The sequence below is a fragment of the Ciona robusta genome, chromosome 1, assembly GCF_009617815.1.
Source record: "Ciona robusta chromosome 1, ASM961781v2".
NCBI lineage: Eukaryota > Metazoa > Chordata > Ascidiacea > Phlebobranchia > Cionidae > Ciona > Ciona robusta.
This window is the reverse complement of record NC_143235.1, coordinates 6,554,493-6,573,018: the sequence shown is the minus strand read 5'-3', so window position 1 is coordinate 6,573,018 and position 18,526 is coordinate 6,554,493. Positions and strand designations below refer to the sequence as shown.

Here is an 18,526-nt window from a genome sequence, read left to right as displayed (position 1 = left end):
TGCAAAATTATTTTTTTTTTCAGTTAAGCGGAAACTTGAAAATTGATATTTTGTTGTCTGTTGAAGTAGTTTATCTAACAACACAAATAGTTTTTTCGTAAAGTAGGAAATAATGGCAAAAAAGACTTACGATTTGCTCTTCAAGTTATTACTGATCGGAGACTCTGGTGTTGGTAAGACATGCGTGTTGTTTCGTTTTTCTGATGATGCTTTCAATACAACATTCATTTCGACTATTGGTAAGTAAAAGTGTTTCTATACTGTTTAAACCCTTTGGTTAAGAGTAATGCAAATATGCATTCTGGAACAGGTGTTTACAAAAATTATTGGTCGTTGGTAAAAAGTTGTTACAGTTTGTTTTTTTTTAAAGAGGAAAGAATTATCTACCTACAAACCTTTAAAAATGGCATCATAGGCATAGACTCAAAAAAATTTTAATAAACTTGGTTAAAAAATCTTGATGTATTTTTTAGTAATATTATCATCATTAAGGTGACTTGGTGTTGAGTATGGGGTGACAAGACACCAGGAGAACATTTATTTAACCTTCTATAAATGGTTTTTATCAGATTTAAGCAAGATGTTGAAATCATTGTCTACTCCTACATACTAGTTGTAATAAATAGGGATTTAAAATTATGGATTTATAAAAGAAATGTTCTTCAATATACGAGCTCAAAATTTATTTACATTTTTTTCTAAGCTACATTTTATAACCAATATGTGGAACAAATGTAATTTTATCTAACAGACCATCTTAAAACAATTATTGTTTACCTATATTCAGGTTGTAACGGTCATTGCTATTTAATATTAGGTCTACTAAATATGGAAGAATAACCAGTTGCCAGTTTGGTTTATTTAGGTTAATACTTTATGAATATATATATTTTTATACTATTTTTAATGTTTTTCAGGAATTGATTTTAAAATTAAAACTGTGGAACTCAATGGAAAGAAAATTAAACTGCAGATTTGGTAATCATAAAGTTTTACTTTAATTTTTTTGCAAATTGGTAGGAACGTGCTGATGAACCAACATCCAAGTATTTCATCATGTAATCATAACTTTGGGTGACATTATAATTCTTGCCCTCAATAATTTTGAATTCTTATTACTTCCTATTTTTTTCTGGCTGTGCAAATGTGTGAACCTTTTCTTTTTAATGTTAAGCCAATAAGGACTGTTAACGACATATTTGGGTTTATTTGGGTATTATAGTACTTGAGGTGAGGGTGGATTTGCAAACATTTTACAAACTTTATGTTTAGGATGTCAAAATACTTGCATTGCAGTAGTCATGAGTCATGACTTATGTGTTCTGAGAAACTTGGACAAAGGAGTGGAGTAAACAAACAGAACTCGCTAAAATTTTAAGCGCCCCCAAAAAAAATACAATTCCACAAAACCACACTTAATATATATATATATAACATTATCGTTACTCAGACAAAGTATGGATCAAATCATTGTATTTAAATTAACATTGTTAAATTTGACAGGGACACAGCAGGTCAAGAAAGATTTCACACAATCACCACTTCCTATTATAGAGGAGCGAATGGTATTATGTTGGTTTATGATATAACAAACACAAAGAGTTTTGAAAACATTTCGAAGTGGTTAAGAAACATTGAAGAGGTATTTTTTTATACATAACGTTTAGTTGACCTGGTTACTTTGGTTAAGAACAAGTAAATATTTAAAAAAATATTTTGTTACAATATTTTTAACATATTAAACTCCAATAAAAGTAAATACTAAATATATATTATATCATATATATATTATATCATTAATTGTAAGAATTTATGGATCCTAAGCATTTTAAAAATAAAGAAGCAAAAGCTAACTGATTAGTGATTACAGTGCTGTAAAGAAATAGCACATTTGAGACTGTTACTAGTGGTTCACTTTCCAGGGGGAAATCACTGTAATTGTTTACACTACACAGTATACTGAAGTGTGTAGTCATGCTTCACACCTCATTCAAGTCATGTTGGTGATTTAGTTCTCGTTTATGTAAATAATATCTCACCTACACTCTTTATATTTCTCATCTTAACCCTAGGGACATGATTTTAATGTCACATACCTAAATACTAAAACATACCTTCTGTTTTTTTCTAATGCGAAATATTATTTAGTTGAGGATTGTTTGGATAGGCATACATCATTTATTCTTACCCTGACTTGCTAACTAGTAAAATATTTATTAAATTTACCACAGCATGCAAGTGAGGATGTGGAAAAAATGTTGTTGGGAAATAAATGCGATATGGAAGATAAGAGGATGATTAGCAAGGAAAGAGGAGAAATGGTAAATAAATAGTATTTTTCGAACTTTAGACAAATTCTCATCGAATCCCATGCTTCATTTTTTGGCATAAAAGATGCACTTACCGTCGTGTGGAAATGGTTTTTTGTTAGTTGAATTCAAACTGCATTCAAAATGCAAGCTTAAAATTGATTTGTAGTAGCACAATTAGTGTGAGAAGGTAATACCGGCACCAAGTTGTATTGACAATGGTTGCCCATCATCACTTAACCTTTTTATAGTTCCAAAGTGTAAAATGTCTTATTTTTAGTCCAAACAGAAAAAAGATACTATAAATTGTGTTATTAAAAAAGTATAAAAAATGTCTAACATGTAGATTGCAAAAGAACACGGAATAAAGTTTTATGAAACTAGTGCCAAGAATAACATTAATATTGAGACGGCCTTTATTGCTCTTGCAACGGATATTTTACATAAGGTATGTATCTGAGTGTATTAAAGATTATTTGGGTTTGAAAATTCAAACTTATTTTATCATATACTTTTTGATTACTTAGCTTATAGTTTTACTCAGAATGATTTTAAATGTTGGCTTATGCCATATTTATTTTAAATTTACATCTCAAAATCCATGATGTTTTATATTTCCATTGTTGTTATTTATACGCACACGCAGAATAAAGGATATATTAAATGATGTGCTTATTGTTTAAAGACATTTATTTATTTTTTTTTTAAACTTGTATAGACTCCAGTGAAGGAGACCGGTGCAGGCAGTGCTGGTGTTGATGTCACACAACAAAGACAATCATCCCGTTCTTGCTGTTCTAACTATTGATCTATAAAAGTTCTTTTACAAATAATGCCTAACAGACTGACATGTGTTCGTGGTCGTGCAGTTATCCCAAGCTATAGCCGCGGCCGAGTCAATTTTTTGCCTGTTTCCATTTTTGTCCATATCTCTTTGCATGGAAACATAAGGGTTAAAAATCATGAAGACTAAACTAAGATATTTCCTTAGTAGTTGTTATTATTTTATTTAGTTGTTCCAGTTAACAAAGCAGCATGATATTTTTTTACATCTTCTGCTTTTAAAACAAAAATATTCCATTAATCTAGTAAATATTGTGACATCAAATATACACTTCTATAAATAGTTTAATATACCTATTGATACAAAGTTGGTTAAATTTAAAATGTTAAATGTATTTTCCTAATAAATAGTGTAAAATTTTCCGTTTAATTACCACCATGTTTATCACTATCAAAGTATAATCTTTTATTTGTTATGTATGGCACATCATGTGTATGTGCTGGTACAGTGCTTACATATTTGAATGGTGTATAATGCATTTCTGTATCGTAAGTGTATAAACCAACATTACCCCTGTGTTTACTAATTAATTGAATAAATATAGTTGTTCAGTTGACATTAGACCACCCAAATGATATGTAATATAGACGGGATCATTAATCAAAAACACTTAATATATGCTCAATAAAGCAAAAGTGCTAAATGTGTGTTTTGTGTTATTTTATGGAGTTAAAATTACACAGCTAAATAGAATTGCAATAATTGAACGTTATCTGGGTTGTTGAGACATCATGATAACATAATTTAATTACTTGATTATCATTTGTTCGTTTTCGTTAATTATTTTTACATACGTTGATGAGAATGAATGAATGAATGAAAGAAATAAGACTGTCCACTTAAAAAGACTAATGTCGAGTAAGTTCAATACAGGCGGAGAATTTCTAGCACGTATGTAACATATAATGTATCATAAACTACATCTACCCACTTAAAAACACTTCACATGGTATGGAGAGCTCAAGATAACATAATCGCACAGACCACCCCGGATACCACTGTTAACAATACTTTATGTAGCAACCCAGCTTGTACTACGGTAACTTCCAAATGAGTAAGGAAGAATGTAAATACAAAGACCAGCAACTCTTGATGTACTTACTTTCCGCAGCAGAATTATACCAGGTATTGTTTGTGCATTTTTGATGCGTAATCTCACAGGAAACCGGACGTTTACCTGTTTTATGGTTGTAACGTAAAAACCCTTATGAACCAACCAGAAGTGTTAAAACTTTCGATGCATTTGAAACTTGATTACTGTTGCTGCATTTTTAAAAATAATTACGTCGCATACAGAATATCTGCAGAAATTTAAAATCCGCGACGTCATGATATTATCGGGAATCCCCACGTTTGTGACAGGTTAATAAAATGAATTGCTGATGTCACTGATGTGTTTAAACAGAGTTAAGGTGTATCGATATTTTGCTTTTTGCTTGTTTGTATAGTCGGCGAATAACAAATTTGGTTAAATTTGCGAAATATGCATATTTTTCATGATACTCAGTTACTGATACAGCTATGGTATGTAGAAAGTTTAATAAGTTCTGCCAGTTTTGTATATTGTTTTGAAAACATCGGGCTAATTCGAGAAATAACTATTTTTATGTCCTAGCTAGATGGCAGTCATTCATTTAACAAAATTGCGTTATAGCAAAATATCCTAAAAAGTAATATAAACATGAAAAAATAAGAAAAATATTAATAGCATAAATATGAACATCGAACATAAATTGTTCTGCATTTTTTAGTAATTGATGATGGTTTGAAGCTGGCTACAACTAAAATATAATCATAAACACAATTTTTTAATGTTATTGATTTAATAAATAGGGCACTCTGCTATTTGTATTTTGTAAGTTTGGTAACATTGTTCCTATTACACTTTGGTCGTTTTTATATGCCTACATTGCTACGTACCCCAACTCGTCACGGTTTGTGTGTAATTAAAACAGTGGTTCTTAAACCGGGGGGCGTGAAACACTCGGAAGGGGGCGCGAAAAACTATAAAATAAAGTGTTATTACAGTGGTGTTCAAAAGGCTATAAAATACGACGCACGTAAAAGTTAAATTAAAAAAGCAAACGTTTAAGTCTGTTTTTAAACCTCTTACACATGCTAAATGATGAAGTGTCAATTCCTATTATGACGCAAATAATCGCCATGTGAATTGCTATTATGTTGTAATTAATTGCCAGGCAAACAATCGCTATTACGATGCAATGAATCCCTACTAATTCGTAACAAACAGTCTACCTGCTAGTTAGGAAAAACATGGTAAATACTGTAGTAGTGTAGTGTAGTGTATAAGGTTAAATTACAACGCAAACGTAAACCGAACAGTTATTTGATTTCACTTTTGCGTTGATCGCGATAATGGGTTTTACACAATAATACAGATACAGTCAACCAAGGGGTCGCGGTTTAAAGCATGTCCAATTGTCAGGTTTGACTGTGGTGGATCATGGCAGTATCAATTGAACACCACTGTGATAATTTAACAAAAAGGGGGGGGCGCAAGTGTGTTGAGATCTTCATTAGGGGGGCGTGCTTCAAAAAGTTTAAGAATCCCTGAGTTAAAAAGTTATAAGGCGAAGTTAACAAGATATTCTTTCCACTTTACATCCTAGTGGTACGGAAGTTTATAAAAACTGGTCTAAAATTTTAATGGAGTTTTCAGAATATATTCGGGTAAGTTAGGTTTTTGGTAATAAAGTAATCTGTTTAATGTAGATTTTAAACTCTTCCATTTATTTATTTTAGACACCAAAAGTTGAGGAATGTGTTCTGGAAGGTTCCAACATTCCCACATACCATGGAACAGCTTGCTTAACTGGCCATCATCTTATCTTATATTCACAAGATGGAGAAAATAAAGAATATTGGATCTTGCATAAAAATGTTGATTCAGTGGAAAAAAGGTAATTTTGATAACACATATAATAAAAAAATACTTATAAAGTTACGTTTTTTAAACAAGCTTAAAGTGTATTAAGCTACCAAAAATGGTGTGAAAAAAGATAAATAAATCCTCATTATATGACGTTATCCAAATTAATTTTTTATAATGTTAAAATAATGTATAATTATTTTAGGTATTCACAAGATAGAAATGCATTAATATTTAAATGCAAAAACTTCAAAAAGTATCAACTTACTATTCCAAGCTTCGAAGATGCAAACAATATTTGCTCATCAGTAGAGGTGATACTTTAACTAACCAAGGCATCAGTCCGGCGCCGTGGCTCAGTGGTTCAGGCGCCTGCATCGAAACCAAAGTGCCCCCGGTTCGATGCTCGGCAGCGGTACTAACACTGATCGGCGTATGTGTCCTTGGGCAAGACACTTAACGAACATTGCTCCAACCCAGCGGTCACTAATGGGTTGTCCAAATTGTAAGCCATATCAAATAAAAATCATACACAAAGTTGAAAAGTATGGTAACTCCTAAGCACACGAGGATAAAAAATGGTGCCAACAATACGCGTCTGACTGCGATGCGGTGTCGCGGCACCGCTCGCAAGAAGGACTTAAATGGGCTTTCCGGGTGTTGGGGTAATGGGCCAAATCTGGCCTAAATCCTAGGTCCTTGACAAGGACCTCACCCATAAAGAATAATAAAAAACCAAGGCATAAATTATCTAATTTTTGTAAAATGAAAAGTTTTTGCACTCTCTTTTACTGATTATGTCATAGGTGTAACAAAATAAAAGTATAAACATGCAAAAAGGTTTTTTTCTTGTAAATAAATATAATTTAAAAATATATTTCAGGCACTCTCCTGTCTGGGCAAGCCCAATCTACAGTATCCTTATTTCTATCGCCCAACATTTAAATTTGAAGAAGATGGTTTTGACTTGTTTCATGTTGAAAATGAATTCGCTGATCTTTGTAAAAAGGTTTGGCTTCTTCAACACATCGTGTGGATTATTAGTATTAATATTCTAATGAAATTACTCTTTGCTAGTCGGACCAGTGGAGAATATCGAGCATCAACCTTCACTTTAAAGCTTGCAAGTCATATCCTTCTCAAGTGATAGTTCCTAAACTCATCGATGACAGAGCCATCGAAAAATCAGCTGAGTTTCGGCAAGATGGACGGTTCCCGATATTGAGTTACTATCATACCAACCGCAGAGTAAGAGATCTTGTAATATCATATATTATCTTTAAACATTGAAATAAAAGGATCGATGGTGAAAATTAAATTGTTAATCAGGTTGTGATGCGGTGTGGTCAACCTATGACTGGGACTAGTAACAAACGCTGTAAAGAGGATGAAAAAATGATTAACATTATACTTGGCCCAGCACATAGAGGATATATATTGGACCTGCGGTAATACAAAATTTTGTGGTGTAAAAATAGTTATTATCATCTGCTAATTAGAATGTGGATAAATGACACTTCTTTATCATGTATCCAAACTACTGTCTAGCTAACAGTTTGTTATCAATTAAGTGGGGAGGGCTATCTGATACTTATCTAGCTTGGACAAACTTCAAAGGAAAACTGGTAATCGAATAATTGGTATAATGACCTGCCGCCTGTCCGACAATAAAAGTCTCAAAAATAAATCGAATTTGATTTTACTTGTACAAATATGTTTTATCTAATACGTAAAAATGTTCTTTACAGAACTTCACAGTCAGCAACAAATGCCCGTTCCAAAGGAGGTGGATTTGAAACTGAATTCAACTATCCACAGTGGAGAAAAATTCATCATGGCTTACAAAAGTATTTTTGTTTCACATCAGACGCGACTTATAAAACTTAATTTGCTTTTTTTTTTATTCAGACACAAAGTTCAACAGGAAAGTTTAATTAGATTGGTGGAAGCTTGTCATGATCAATCAACAAACAGTGAGAAGTGGCAGAGCAAGTTGGAATCATGCAATTGGTTGTCATTGGTCAAGGAGACATTATCAGCAGCATGTTTGGTTGCACAATGTGTAGATAAAGAAGGAGCATCCGTGCTGGTACATGGCTCACATGGAGTTGACTGCACTTTACAAGTAACAGCACTCACTCAAGTTCTTTTAGATCCATGTAGGTTCTGCTTTTAATATGCAAACTTATTTTAACAAATAATTGAATAATTGTCTGCAGTGTGCAGAACTATGAGAGGATTTTTATGCCTCATTGATCGTGAATGGATAAAAGCAGGACACCCATTTGCAAGCAGATGCTTTCATTCCGCCCTGAGGTATTGTGGGGATTATATTTAACCAATTTATTATCTCACACTAATTTGTCTTAAATCCTAAACAATTTATTCAATATTTTGTTTAGCGAGTAGGATAAGTAGCTACTGTTTTCTGAAACATGGTTTATACAAGTGCTTGTGGTTTGTGATATTGCATTTTGTGACATAACTGAGTTACAACAATATCGTATCTAAATTATTGGTCTTTAAGTTAATGTTTTAATTTAATCTAGACACCCGATAAATATACTTTTTTATATTACATGTGCTTATTCAAAAGAGCGATATATTGTTGGTATTGTATGTTGTTTAAATAGTGTATTTTATTTCAGTAACCAAAAGACTCAAACTGAAGGACCTTCATTCACTGTATTCTTGGATTGTGTTTTTCAACTTCAACAACAATTTCCACTTGCATTTGAATTTAATTCCAGGTTTTTGTGCGAACTGAGCAGACATGCTTATGCGTCGCAGTTTGGAACATTTCTATGCAACAGTGAAATGGAAAGGTTATATATATTCATTTTATCTTTACGAACATGTTATCAAGAAATTGTTATTAATATATTTATTTCATTTCAGGAGACAGCACAAAGTTCAAACCAAAACAGTTTCTTTGTGGTCGTACTTTCTATCAGAGGAAGTGTTACCCCTTCATTTAAATATAATTTATGAAAGTTGTAACGGAGTTATTTGGCCTTCAGTGGCTCCACACAGTTTATACTTGTGGGACGGTTAGTTCAATTGGTCCATCAATAAAATGATCTTTTTTTAAATTATTTTATACACAGGGTTGTTCTTGCCTGACATAGATCCAGAACCAACAGTTCAGAAAAATATCAAAGAAACAATGTTACGCATGGAACAATTGCAATTAGAGATTTGTTCACTTAACAATGAAATATCAATATTGAAGCAACAACAAGCGAGACCTGATCAGCAGTGATAAGAAAATTAAAATAAAAACCTATGAAGATTTCATATTGTACAATCTTAATACATTTATTTATAACAATAAAGGAAAATGACCATGATAAACCACATTAGAATAAATTTGTATTATTGGTTCGGGTGAATTATCCCGTGAAGTGCTACATGAAAAACACTTTGAAGCGAGATAGTCGTGCAAAAATCAAGATGTGCCTCGACAGCACCAAGAAAATTGTAATCATGGTTTATGAAATCGAGTATATCGTCGTGAGTCTTCATGAACTGTCATTTCATTCGCTTTGAACTCATTTAACTCTTTGCGGATTGAGGCCTGTACAAATATAAAGTTTTATTTATGATAATTAATAATATGTTAATAAACCAAGTGCATTACTTTATCTGCCGGTGTCAACCTTGTCCAAGGTTTATCTCCCCGTCGATCATAATTCTGCACTTCATACACTTCTACATACTCATGCCAATTTATGAGAACTTTTCTTTCTATTAGTTCCTTCACTGTTGGTCGCATTGATAATTTTCGAGTTAACTGTCGTTTCACCTGTTGTATATTGTAAAACATGAATACATTTTAAATAAATCATTCGATTGTAAAAATGTTTCACCTCCTCCCTCTCCTTAACTCTCGCTTCAGGAGTTTCATTAGGCAAGATGTTGCGTTGCTGTAATTCGGACTTGGTTGGGCGTTGACTCAAACGTCTAATTCATAAAAGCAAAGTAAGGCAGGGAAAGTAACTAACAGGTAAATACATTAACTGGATGTGTCCAACAACAGTGGTTTGCAACACCAAGTTACGAATTAAAAACAGTTTATGCTCTGAAAACTAAAGTGTAGTAGCAGCAGCTTTGAGAAAAAATGTTTCAATAGAATCATTGTATTCTAAATTTTTTAGGGGGGAAATACTGTGCTAATTAGAGTATGCATAAACTTATGTGTATAAAAGTAATTATTCACCTATTACCACATTATGTTTATGTGCTATACTTGATGATTATGTTCGTAGTTTAGGTCATGTATGGGCAACTAATATCTATTCACTGACTACCATTATGTTTCCCCCACTATTGTTAGACAAAATTACGGCATCAAATATCTTTATGAGATCATATCCTGTTTGCCAAAGCATACATCACCAGAAAGCTACAATGGATCAAACCGTTCCAATGTAATGTCGACATTTACTATTAGGTTTTAACAAAATAAAACTAAATATAACCTTATTTTATAGCCTACAAAAATATCTTCTTAAAAGAGGGACTAAACCTATTTCGTTTATGTCAAGTGAGATAATTCATGCATCAAACAAGTTCACAATAATACACCCACAAAATATCCTATATATTTGACAATTTTTCTGCAATTTAATATTGCAAATAACCTTGTAAGATTAACTTTAACCGCTGATCTTTCTTCCTCTGTCTTCTGGGGACTGGATATAATATTCCTTTGTTCCAACTCTGTACGATTTGGTCGGTTAGCGAGGCGTAGAGCAAGTGTATCACGTCGAGCTACTTTTGCAGCAAGGCCACCAGCATCATCAACTAAAAAAAAACTTGTTTTATTACAAATTAAACTAATTATAAATGACATGGCAATAACAATTAAAAAACTTATCCATAATATATCAAACTAAATTAAATAAAAAAACACACTGCGAAAAATACCAACCATTTTATAAAAGATCAATGCCTTAACTGCACAACTAAATTATTTATGAATCTAAATATCAAAAAATAAAACTAAGCTACTTAATTCAAATGATTACTCCCAACAGACATCTGTTGTTTTAATAGACGAAGAATGAAGGTTATCGAGTTTAAACCTGAGTGAACCATGAGTAACAAACAAAGGCCATACAAGTGTGGTTTAAACTTGATTGACACGATCCAGTAATACAGATTCAAAGTGTTTCCGTACACCACACAAAAAAAAGAATATTAAGTAAACACATTTTTTTATATTAAAAACCAAGCAGAAAATCTCACACAACAAACCTTTAAACAATTTTTTAAAAACTTTTGGAACCGGCATAATAAAACTTGAAGAATTAAGAAATAATTTGTGCAGCTGCATCAGCATTGCTATTGAAATACTATCCCAAAACATATATCATCTTTCGAACATTTCTAAACATAATCACACAGATTCTCAATTCTAAGAATGAACATACAATTTTAAATTGAGTCGACGTTATATCCATAAACTGTCTGACTTAACCTTTCACTTATCACTTGCATTAAAAAATTAACCCTTTCATGTAGTCGGCTGCTTAAGCTTGTTCTTGTGAGTATTGATTTTACGTAAGAGTATGACCTACGTAGAACACCACGCATTTAACAACCACTTCCTGCATCAATGACGCCCATTTATAATTAGTGGAAAACATATTCACTCCCTTTCCATGTTAACACGCTGAACTCAACACCAGGAGTTGATACCATAGTAGTGCATGGCATTGTCACTGTGCTATACTTTTTGATTGAGAACAGATTAAACAGTAAAATCTGTAGAGTTATTCTGAGGAAAAGCTAATGACTCATAGTATGTTTATAATAACTACACTGTGATATGACACATAAGTTCAGACGTTCAGTAATGCAGTATAATAATATCCACCCTTAAGATCCACTATAACAGTCTAGCTTCCATTATAAAGAATCTGAATTTCAAATTATCATAAATAATTAACTTTCTTTCTCCAGCTGTTATAACACCAACAAAAAAAACATGACTTTTAAATCACCCCGCTCGCCATAAAAGAAATAAAAATCTTAAATGATTCAAAGTGGATTATCAACAATTTAAAAAATATGATATTTTTAATTATCACAACAAAACAACTTCATAACTGTGTTCTATTATTTCTATGTAATGTACGCATGCTGTAATCAGGACACTACTCTAGCTAAAATATCACTGTATGCAGGTACGGAATATACACATTTTAGAATAAACCTGGATTATTTATATTGTAATAAATATAGCTTTAAGCAGTAAGCAAAGTATTAAAGATACAACGCGTACATAAAGCAATGTGACCAATTTAGGTTTCTTATTAATCTTCACAATAAATTAATTTCACTATGTTTCACATGTCACATGGTGAAACAACGCTCATCAACAGGAAAAAACGAAGGTCATTTATTAAATACGAACAGTTATCAGAACCACTCCAGCTCGATAAATAGTTCTTCTAATGGTGTCATTATTTTTGTTTTGACTGTTTGTTTTTATCTTTATTACAATTAAAACTGCAACTACTTCCCAGCAAGTAATAACTTAAAAACCTCATGTTGTCACCACTGTTAAAAAACTTTTCCAAACCTATTGTGAATTTTAATCCAGTAAGACAAATTGATACTTTTACTAAAACTTAAACAAAGTTAACAGCTGAATGTAGATCTGAATACAAAGTTGATCTTTGTAAAACTTTGTGTATTTAATATAAAACATAATGTTACCTTCATCATCCTCATCATCATCATCGCGATAAAGGATTGGTCCCGATGAATCAGAGTCGGAATCACAAGCGGCAGTTGAGGAATTGTTTTCACTTTCTGTGCAATTTTCTCTTAAATATCTAAAATATCAGTTTCAAAATTATTTAGGGCTATTTAATTTGAATAAATATTTTATCACACATAATATAAATAAATACAGCATATATAAAACAATTCTTACGGAACGAAACTACAACCACCAATACCATACAAGTCAATGTTGCAGCAGATATCTTATCAAATTAATTTTAACCTTGGGTACTTACAGGAAAATATTACTTCACTCCTTAAAAAATAGCAACATTTGCAAATATAAAAAGTATTTTTAAAACAGAATTCAAAAAAACTTTGGTTTAGTTTTGTGCAACACGTGTCAATGATACAACGCACAATGATACTTGGAATATTTCCAACTATTATTATGAACTTTGTTTCAATTAATAATAAGTGTATAACTTACTGTGGTATATTGATCTGTGTAGTTCTCTGTATAATCTCAGCACTTCCAGCAAACCTCACATCACCAGTCGGAATATTTGGCACCAAGTGTTCTGTTCAAAATATTGGAATGTTTTCAATGTTATATTTTACCAAAGTAGGAAAACATGGGTTCAGTGTTGATAGAAACCATACGCCACACTCATACCAGGAAAAACTCAACCAATTTCATCTATAAGTAAAAGGGAGACAAAAGATACTTAAACGTTTAAGTCATTTTAGGAAATAAGGTAAATATATTGAAACAGCTTACTTTAGAATAAAATATAAATAATCTTAATTGGATATATTACCTGGCTTTCTAGGTTTGCTATACTGTGGTGGTGGCAGTGGAACTTGGGAAGATTCTTTCACCTCAACACTTGATCGTTTATATTGCTCTGTTGCCTGATAATAGATGTTGGAAAATTAAAAATCAAAATAAACTGAGATACATAGAGTAAATTTCTATAACATTGGGCTATACTACTGTATAAAACATCCAACCTTGTTTATCACTTGTTTTGATGGTTTTGGGGGCGGTTTTGGTGGTGGGCCTTTTACAACATGGGTTGCCGATTTTCCAACAATACTTTGCTAAGAAATAAGAATGTTAAAAATAAATTTGTTGTAAATATGGTAACGTATATAGATATTTGAAACATTAACTCACCTCAGTTCTTTTAGCAGCAACAGGCCGCGGGGAAATTAAACTTTCATTTGCACTAATATGCTGTACAGGTTTGGATGTCTCACTTTTTGAGGTAAGTCGGGAATTATCTTGGGAACTTCTTGAATTAAAACAAAGTTTTCCAAATTTAATAATTAATAACTGGTTTAACAATTAAAATGACAAAAGATCATACTTAAAACGGCACAAATAACTTCTGGTTACGGTTAACTACACAGATCATATGTTTCACTATTTAGTTGAATTGTACTTTGATAAGATTCAAGACGTTACTCAAGAAGTGCGACATGATTACTTCACCCATTTTTTTTGTATTTACCTAGGATTAGCAATATTGGAATGCACATGATCTTGTTTGCTTGATTCTCGGTAAGGATGGCTCTTCTCTTGTGTCTTTGATGCAACCTGGCTCTTCAGACTGTTGGAAATAGCATTGCTTAAATCTTGAGAGAGCCTTGCTGCTAAAGCAGGAGGCAATGAAGCAGCCGTTGTAAGGCTGTGTTCATCATTGAAACGCTGTTCAGCATTTTTCAATGAATCCGATGACCTGGGAAAGCTTCTTTCTGCAGGTATTGGAGTAGGACCACTGTATGAGACTGCAGATCGTGAACCTGGTGCATTGTGACCAATAATTCCAACTGCAACAAGATCATTGCCACCTGAACCACGCATTTGAAATCTACCAACATTTAATCTGTCATCTCCTCGATTGAGGCTGTTAGAGGAAGAAGTTGCGATCTGATATGAATGTCTGTGAAAATGTCTTCGAGCATCGTTTTCACCTTTATCTCTCGTCACTTCATCTGATGGATATTTCTGATGTCTGATGTAAAACCATGTGTTAACCAAATACTGTTGATTTTGCAATTTTGCAATTTCTTTTTACGCTAAACAGTCAATATAAAAATGCTCAAAATCAGTTAAAAAAAACTCTAATTAGGTCTTAACTCAATAAAGTAGCCTTTGATAAATTATGTTCAATAAACGTTTTATAAATCTTACATATAATGAGTGCTTGCTTCAGATTTTGCTTGGTATGCTGCATGTGTTGCGTTATTTCTATTCAGATCGTTGTCAGAACGCATGGCCACTGATGGGTCTGTAATTAGGTAAATAAAACTTAACCAGGTGAAAAAATCCAAATTAAATTTATTAAACACATTATACATTGAACATGTGATGCACTAACAAACCAACAGCCAATTATGTTAATCATGGAGGATCAAACCTGAAGGGGAACGACGGCGATTTCGAATCGAATCTGATTGTTTTGGCAGGGATGGAAAACGATTCATTGCAGATGAAATCGTATCATCTTGTTGATCAACTTCATTCAACTCGTCTTGTTCATCACTTGATTGAACAACTGGTTTCTCCAAAGTTGATGCTGCTTGGATAATTATAAACATTCAATAAAATATCTCACACTAGTTTCTCATACAACATACCAGGTTCACCATTGGTTTCTGTTAACAGACCACGTTTGATCAAGTCCTCTCGCGTGCTACGAACAGATATCTTTCTCTCAAGAGCTGCAACATATTTAAATGACATATTTAAAACAACCACTGTATTACTGTGCTCAAAAGTAATACTTCAAGAAAAATGTTATGGATAAAAATAGTGGTGGTGTTGTATGTCACAGGGTTTAATAAATTAAATTTCTAAGTTAGCAGCTAAAAAACATAATGACTTAAAACCAGCGAGTTATAATGTAACAATAATTCTGTGAAACAAAGTAATTGAAAGTTTTCCCATATATATATATATATATGTATACAGTGGCGTCGATTTTTATAAAAACGTATGTTGAATAGAAATGTATTGAGCTTCTACAAATCTATGTTATTTTAAACAAAAAATGAGAAACAATAAATTACTGATGAAAAAATATCATATCTTAAAATATGCCTATTGAGTTTCTTCACTAAGGAAAGAAGTCAATTAGCAAACTACTGACATGTTGCAGTCTTTGTAAATTTTTCGCTTCTCTTTTTTTTCTTCCATCTCCATGGACGAAAAATTTTGGTCCAGTTGCTTTGTGCTTTGTCTTTTCTTGTTTTGATTTCATCACTAGTTTGTTCAACCGGAACACTCAAACGATGATCTGCTAATAGATATATTAAGTCTGTAAACTGACAGTAACAACAAAGTGGTCAGCTAATGTAGCTGTAATGTAATGAAACCAAGAAAGTGCAGTTTGGTAATTTCCGCACTTGTATCATAACAACATATTAAAAAAAATAACAACTATATAATAATTATTTAATTATCACTACACTATCCAAATGTTCACTTATTAATCTTTTACAGAGTTGACTTATTATATAACTAAACAAAATGAACGTGCTGGTTATCCTTGTTTTCTATTTTCTAAGTGATTTGCCATTCGTTAACAACATGCAAAAACAACAAAATAATATAAAGTTGCCAAAATGTTTTTATCGCTGGTCATCTATGTATAAAACAAGCCACAGTCCCATATCTTCTACCCTAGTGGGTTTTTACCGAAATGATTGCCAGATGTTTCACATTAAATTTAAAAGTTCGAATATTATCCATTGGAACATCAAAAATGTCAGCTGTTTTTTTTTTATTTATTAGTTTATAAAGAATATTTTAACACATAAAGTGTTCAGTGGCTTGCTACACATTGACCACTATGTAAGAGCTTGCCTGTTCGAAAAGTTTATATAACGTTTTCCAATAAATATTTATTTACCTTTCTTTTTGTCATCAGGTTGTTCGTCCTGGTCGATTGCGACCGAGTCACTGTACGACCTTGAAAAGTTTGACATTGTATTTCATAAACCCACTAAGCTGCATGTCAAATTTAAATGTGTTTTATATCTATTTTGTCGTACATGTAAATATGACAAACATTTAATTTGTAAATTTTGACAATTTCTCTTTATAATACACCCACAGTATATTTTGCAAACAGTTGGTACATCCTAGCATAGACAACATATTATGATCCTACAACCAAGAATGAATGTATGTGCTCGCGACAAACTCTGTTGCATACTATTAACGCATTATAAAGCTGATGTATAAAAAATCATATTGTATTGACAACCTTCAATATAACACAAACTGCACATTACTAACGAACTTAAGTAAACATTTTTAAAATATGAGCATGGATATAGTTATACCAAAAAGAATAAAACCAATGGTTTTAATCTCTTTGGTTATACGTATTAAAATCAATGTAATAAAATTTAAGGTTAGGTGTAGTCAACGTCTATACTAACTTTGGGTGTAGTAAAGTGTATTTAGTTCAAATGTCAGACTTAAGGTATAATGTTTAATAATTGAGATGTGCGGAAATTAATAACGCAAATAACAGCAAGAAAGCATAGCTCTAATGAAAAGACACGTATTTTAAGATTTCATCAAACAGGTTCAAAACTTCAAACCACAAGAACAACAAAGAATAGAACGCGCATCTCCTATGTCGGTAAAAGAGAGAGCTGAAACACTCTCTTACTTTCGCGAGTCGTTCCCATTTACTGTTGTAGTCAATGAAATCCAAAGCGTTTAACGTAGTTTTTCTTTATAGGGAAAAATAAATATTTTATAGGGAAAAATAAATATATATATATATTTATTTAACAAACATTTGTTTGAATCTTTTATTTCAATTTACTAAATAATTAAATTTCCCTAACAAGCGCTAATCTGAAAACGTTATAACCTACCAAAAAAACAAACTGGCCTAATAAACTGAAATAGTTGGTGTAGTTTTTAAAATAAACAGCCAAAACCTATTGTTGTGCCTATTTTTTTCAATGGAGACAAAGCGAAATGGGGACGGAGTTGGCGGCCACGTGAATAGAAAATAAAAGTGTATATCATGGTTTTGGGCAATTGTGCGTTCTACTCTTTTTTATTTCTGTGGTTCAAACGTTAATGAGTGAGCGTCGCCCAATAATAAATAAATAAAAAGCAAACCTTTCAAAGGTTGGCGAAAAAACTACAAAACTACAATGTGGGGTAAGATAGGACACCAAATAAAAATATATTTACATTAACAGTATTCTGCAACTTTGTTAACCTACCGAAACTACCCGGCTGTGCTGGTTTACTTGCCATGTAACTTCATATATAGAAGTAGGGTGTTTTATAATTCATTAAATATTTTTGTTTACAACCAAATAGGACGAGAAAATAGAATGAAAGGTGTTCTCTTTTAAAAAAACAATTTATTGTAAATTAATTAATTACTATTGAGACTTATTATGATAATACTATACCTTCAATTTCCAATAAATGCGACAAAGGCAATTTACTGCTTTCAAAAATGCTAATATAGTTGGATTGGGGGAGATGGGACACCTTTAGCACACAATTATACGAAAATTCTGTTCGTGTTTTAAATAATTGACAACGGTCTAGGGGAACTGTAAAGATATGGTTTTGTATATTCTTAATGTTCTTTGTTTACAACTAAAGGTTGTCCTCTTCCCCCACCCTGCTATACTAAATGAAATTAACCCTGTATGTTTTCTATAATATAAATAATCCGAACTACAATTAAAAATTAA

General features: G+C 32.1%; 3 protein-coding genes across 9 annotated transcripts; 2 read left to right on the top strand and 1 right to left on the bottom strand.

The window, feature by feature from the left end:
- On the top strand, nucleotides 1-3,796 carry LOC149741878 (ras-related protein Rab-10-like). Its single transcript, XM_089890943.1, has 6 exons — nucleotides 1-239; nucleotides 918-978; nucleotides 1,504-1,642; nucleotides 2,232-2,321; nucleotides 2,656-2,757; nucleotides 3,028-3,796. The coding sequence occupies exons 1-6, from the start codon at nucleotides 113-115 to the stop codon at nucleotides 3,115-3,117; spliced, it is 609 nt and encodes a 202-aa protein (XP_089747069.1). The 5' UTR covers nucleotides 1-112; the 3' UTR covers nucleotides 3,118-3,796.
- A 275-nt stretch (nucleotides 3,797-4,071) lies between these two features.
- Nucleotides 4,072-9,904, top strand: LOC149741877 (myotubularin-related protein 9-like). Of its 3 annotated transcripts, XM_089889000.1 has the most exons (13): nucleotides 4,515-4,677; nucleotides 5,784-5,844; nucleotides 5,917-6,074; nucleotides 6,249-6,357; nucleotides 6,927-7,052; nucleotides 7,121-7,291; nucleotides 7,373-7,491; nucleotides 7,792-7,890; nucleotides 7,952-8,202; nucleotides 8,263-8,359; nucleotides 8,692-8,868; nucleotides 8,942-9,093; nucleotides 9,151-9,904. In XM_089889000.1, the coding sequence occupies exons 1-13, from the start codon at nucleotides 4,637-4,639 to the stop codon at nucleotides 9,303-9,305; spliced, it is 1,716 nt and encodes a 571-aa protein (XP_089745126.1). In that variant the 5' UTR covers nucleotides 4,515-4,636; the 3' UTR covers nucleotides 9,306-9,904. The 3 variants fall into 3 exon arrangements, with proteins under 3 accessions (XP_089745203.1, XP_089745126.1, XP_089745282.1); XM_089889077.1 differs by lacking the exons at nucleotides 4,515-4,677; nucleotides 5,784-5,844 and adding an exon at nucleotides 4,072-4,278; XM_089889156.1 differs by lacking the exon at nucleotides 5,784-5,844 and having other exon boundaries at nucleotides 4,521-4,677.
- On the bottom strand, nucleotides 9,336-16,922 carry LOC149741876 (uncharacterized). Of its 5 annotated transcripts, none has more exons than XM_089888806.1 (15): nucleotides 16,699-16,922; nucleotides 15,937-16,086; nucleotides 15,425-15,508; nucleotides 15,205-15,366; nucleotides 14,979-15,075; nucleotides 14,296-14,799; nucleotides 13,959-14,073; nucleotides 13,793-13,882; nucleotides 13,600-13,693; nucleotides 13,269-13,359; nucleotides 12,770-12,888; nucleotides 10,687-10,849; nucleotides 9,913-10,006; nucleotides 9,684-9,848; nucleotides 9,336-9,620 (listed from the first exon to the last, which is right to left on the bottom strand). In XM_089888806.1, the coding sequence occupies exons 1-15, from the start codon at nucleotides 16,772-16,774 to the stop codon at nucleotides 9,528-9,530; spliced, it is 2,097 nt and encodes a 698-aa protein (XP_089744932.1). In that variant the 5' UTR covers nucleotides 16,775-16,922; the 3' UTR covers nucleotides 9,336-9,527. The 5 variants fall into 5 exon arrangements, with proteins under 5 accessions (XP_089744932.1, XP_089744699.1, XP_089744857.1 ...); XM_089888573.1 differs by having other exon boundaries at nucleotides 13,959-14,076; nucleotides 16,699-16,921; XM_089888731.1 differs by having other exon boundaries at nucleotides 13,959-14,076; nucleotides 15,937-16,083; nucleotides 16,699-16,921.
- Nucleotides 16,923-18,526: the final 1,604 nt, after the last annotated feature.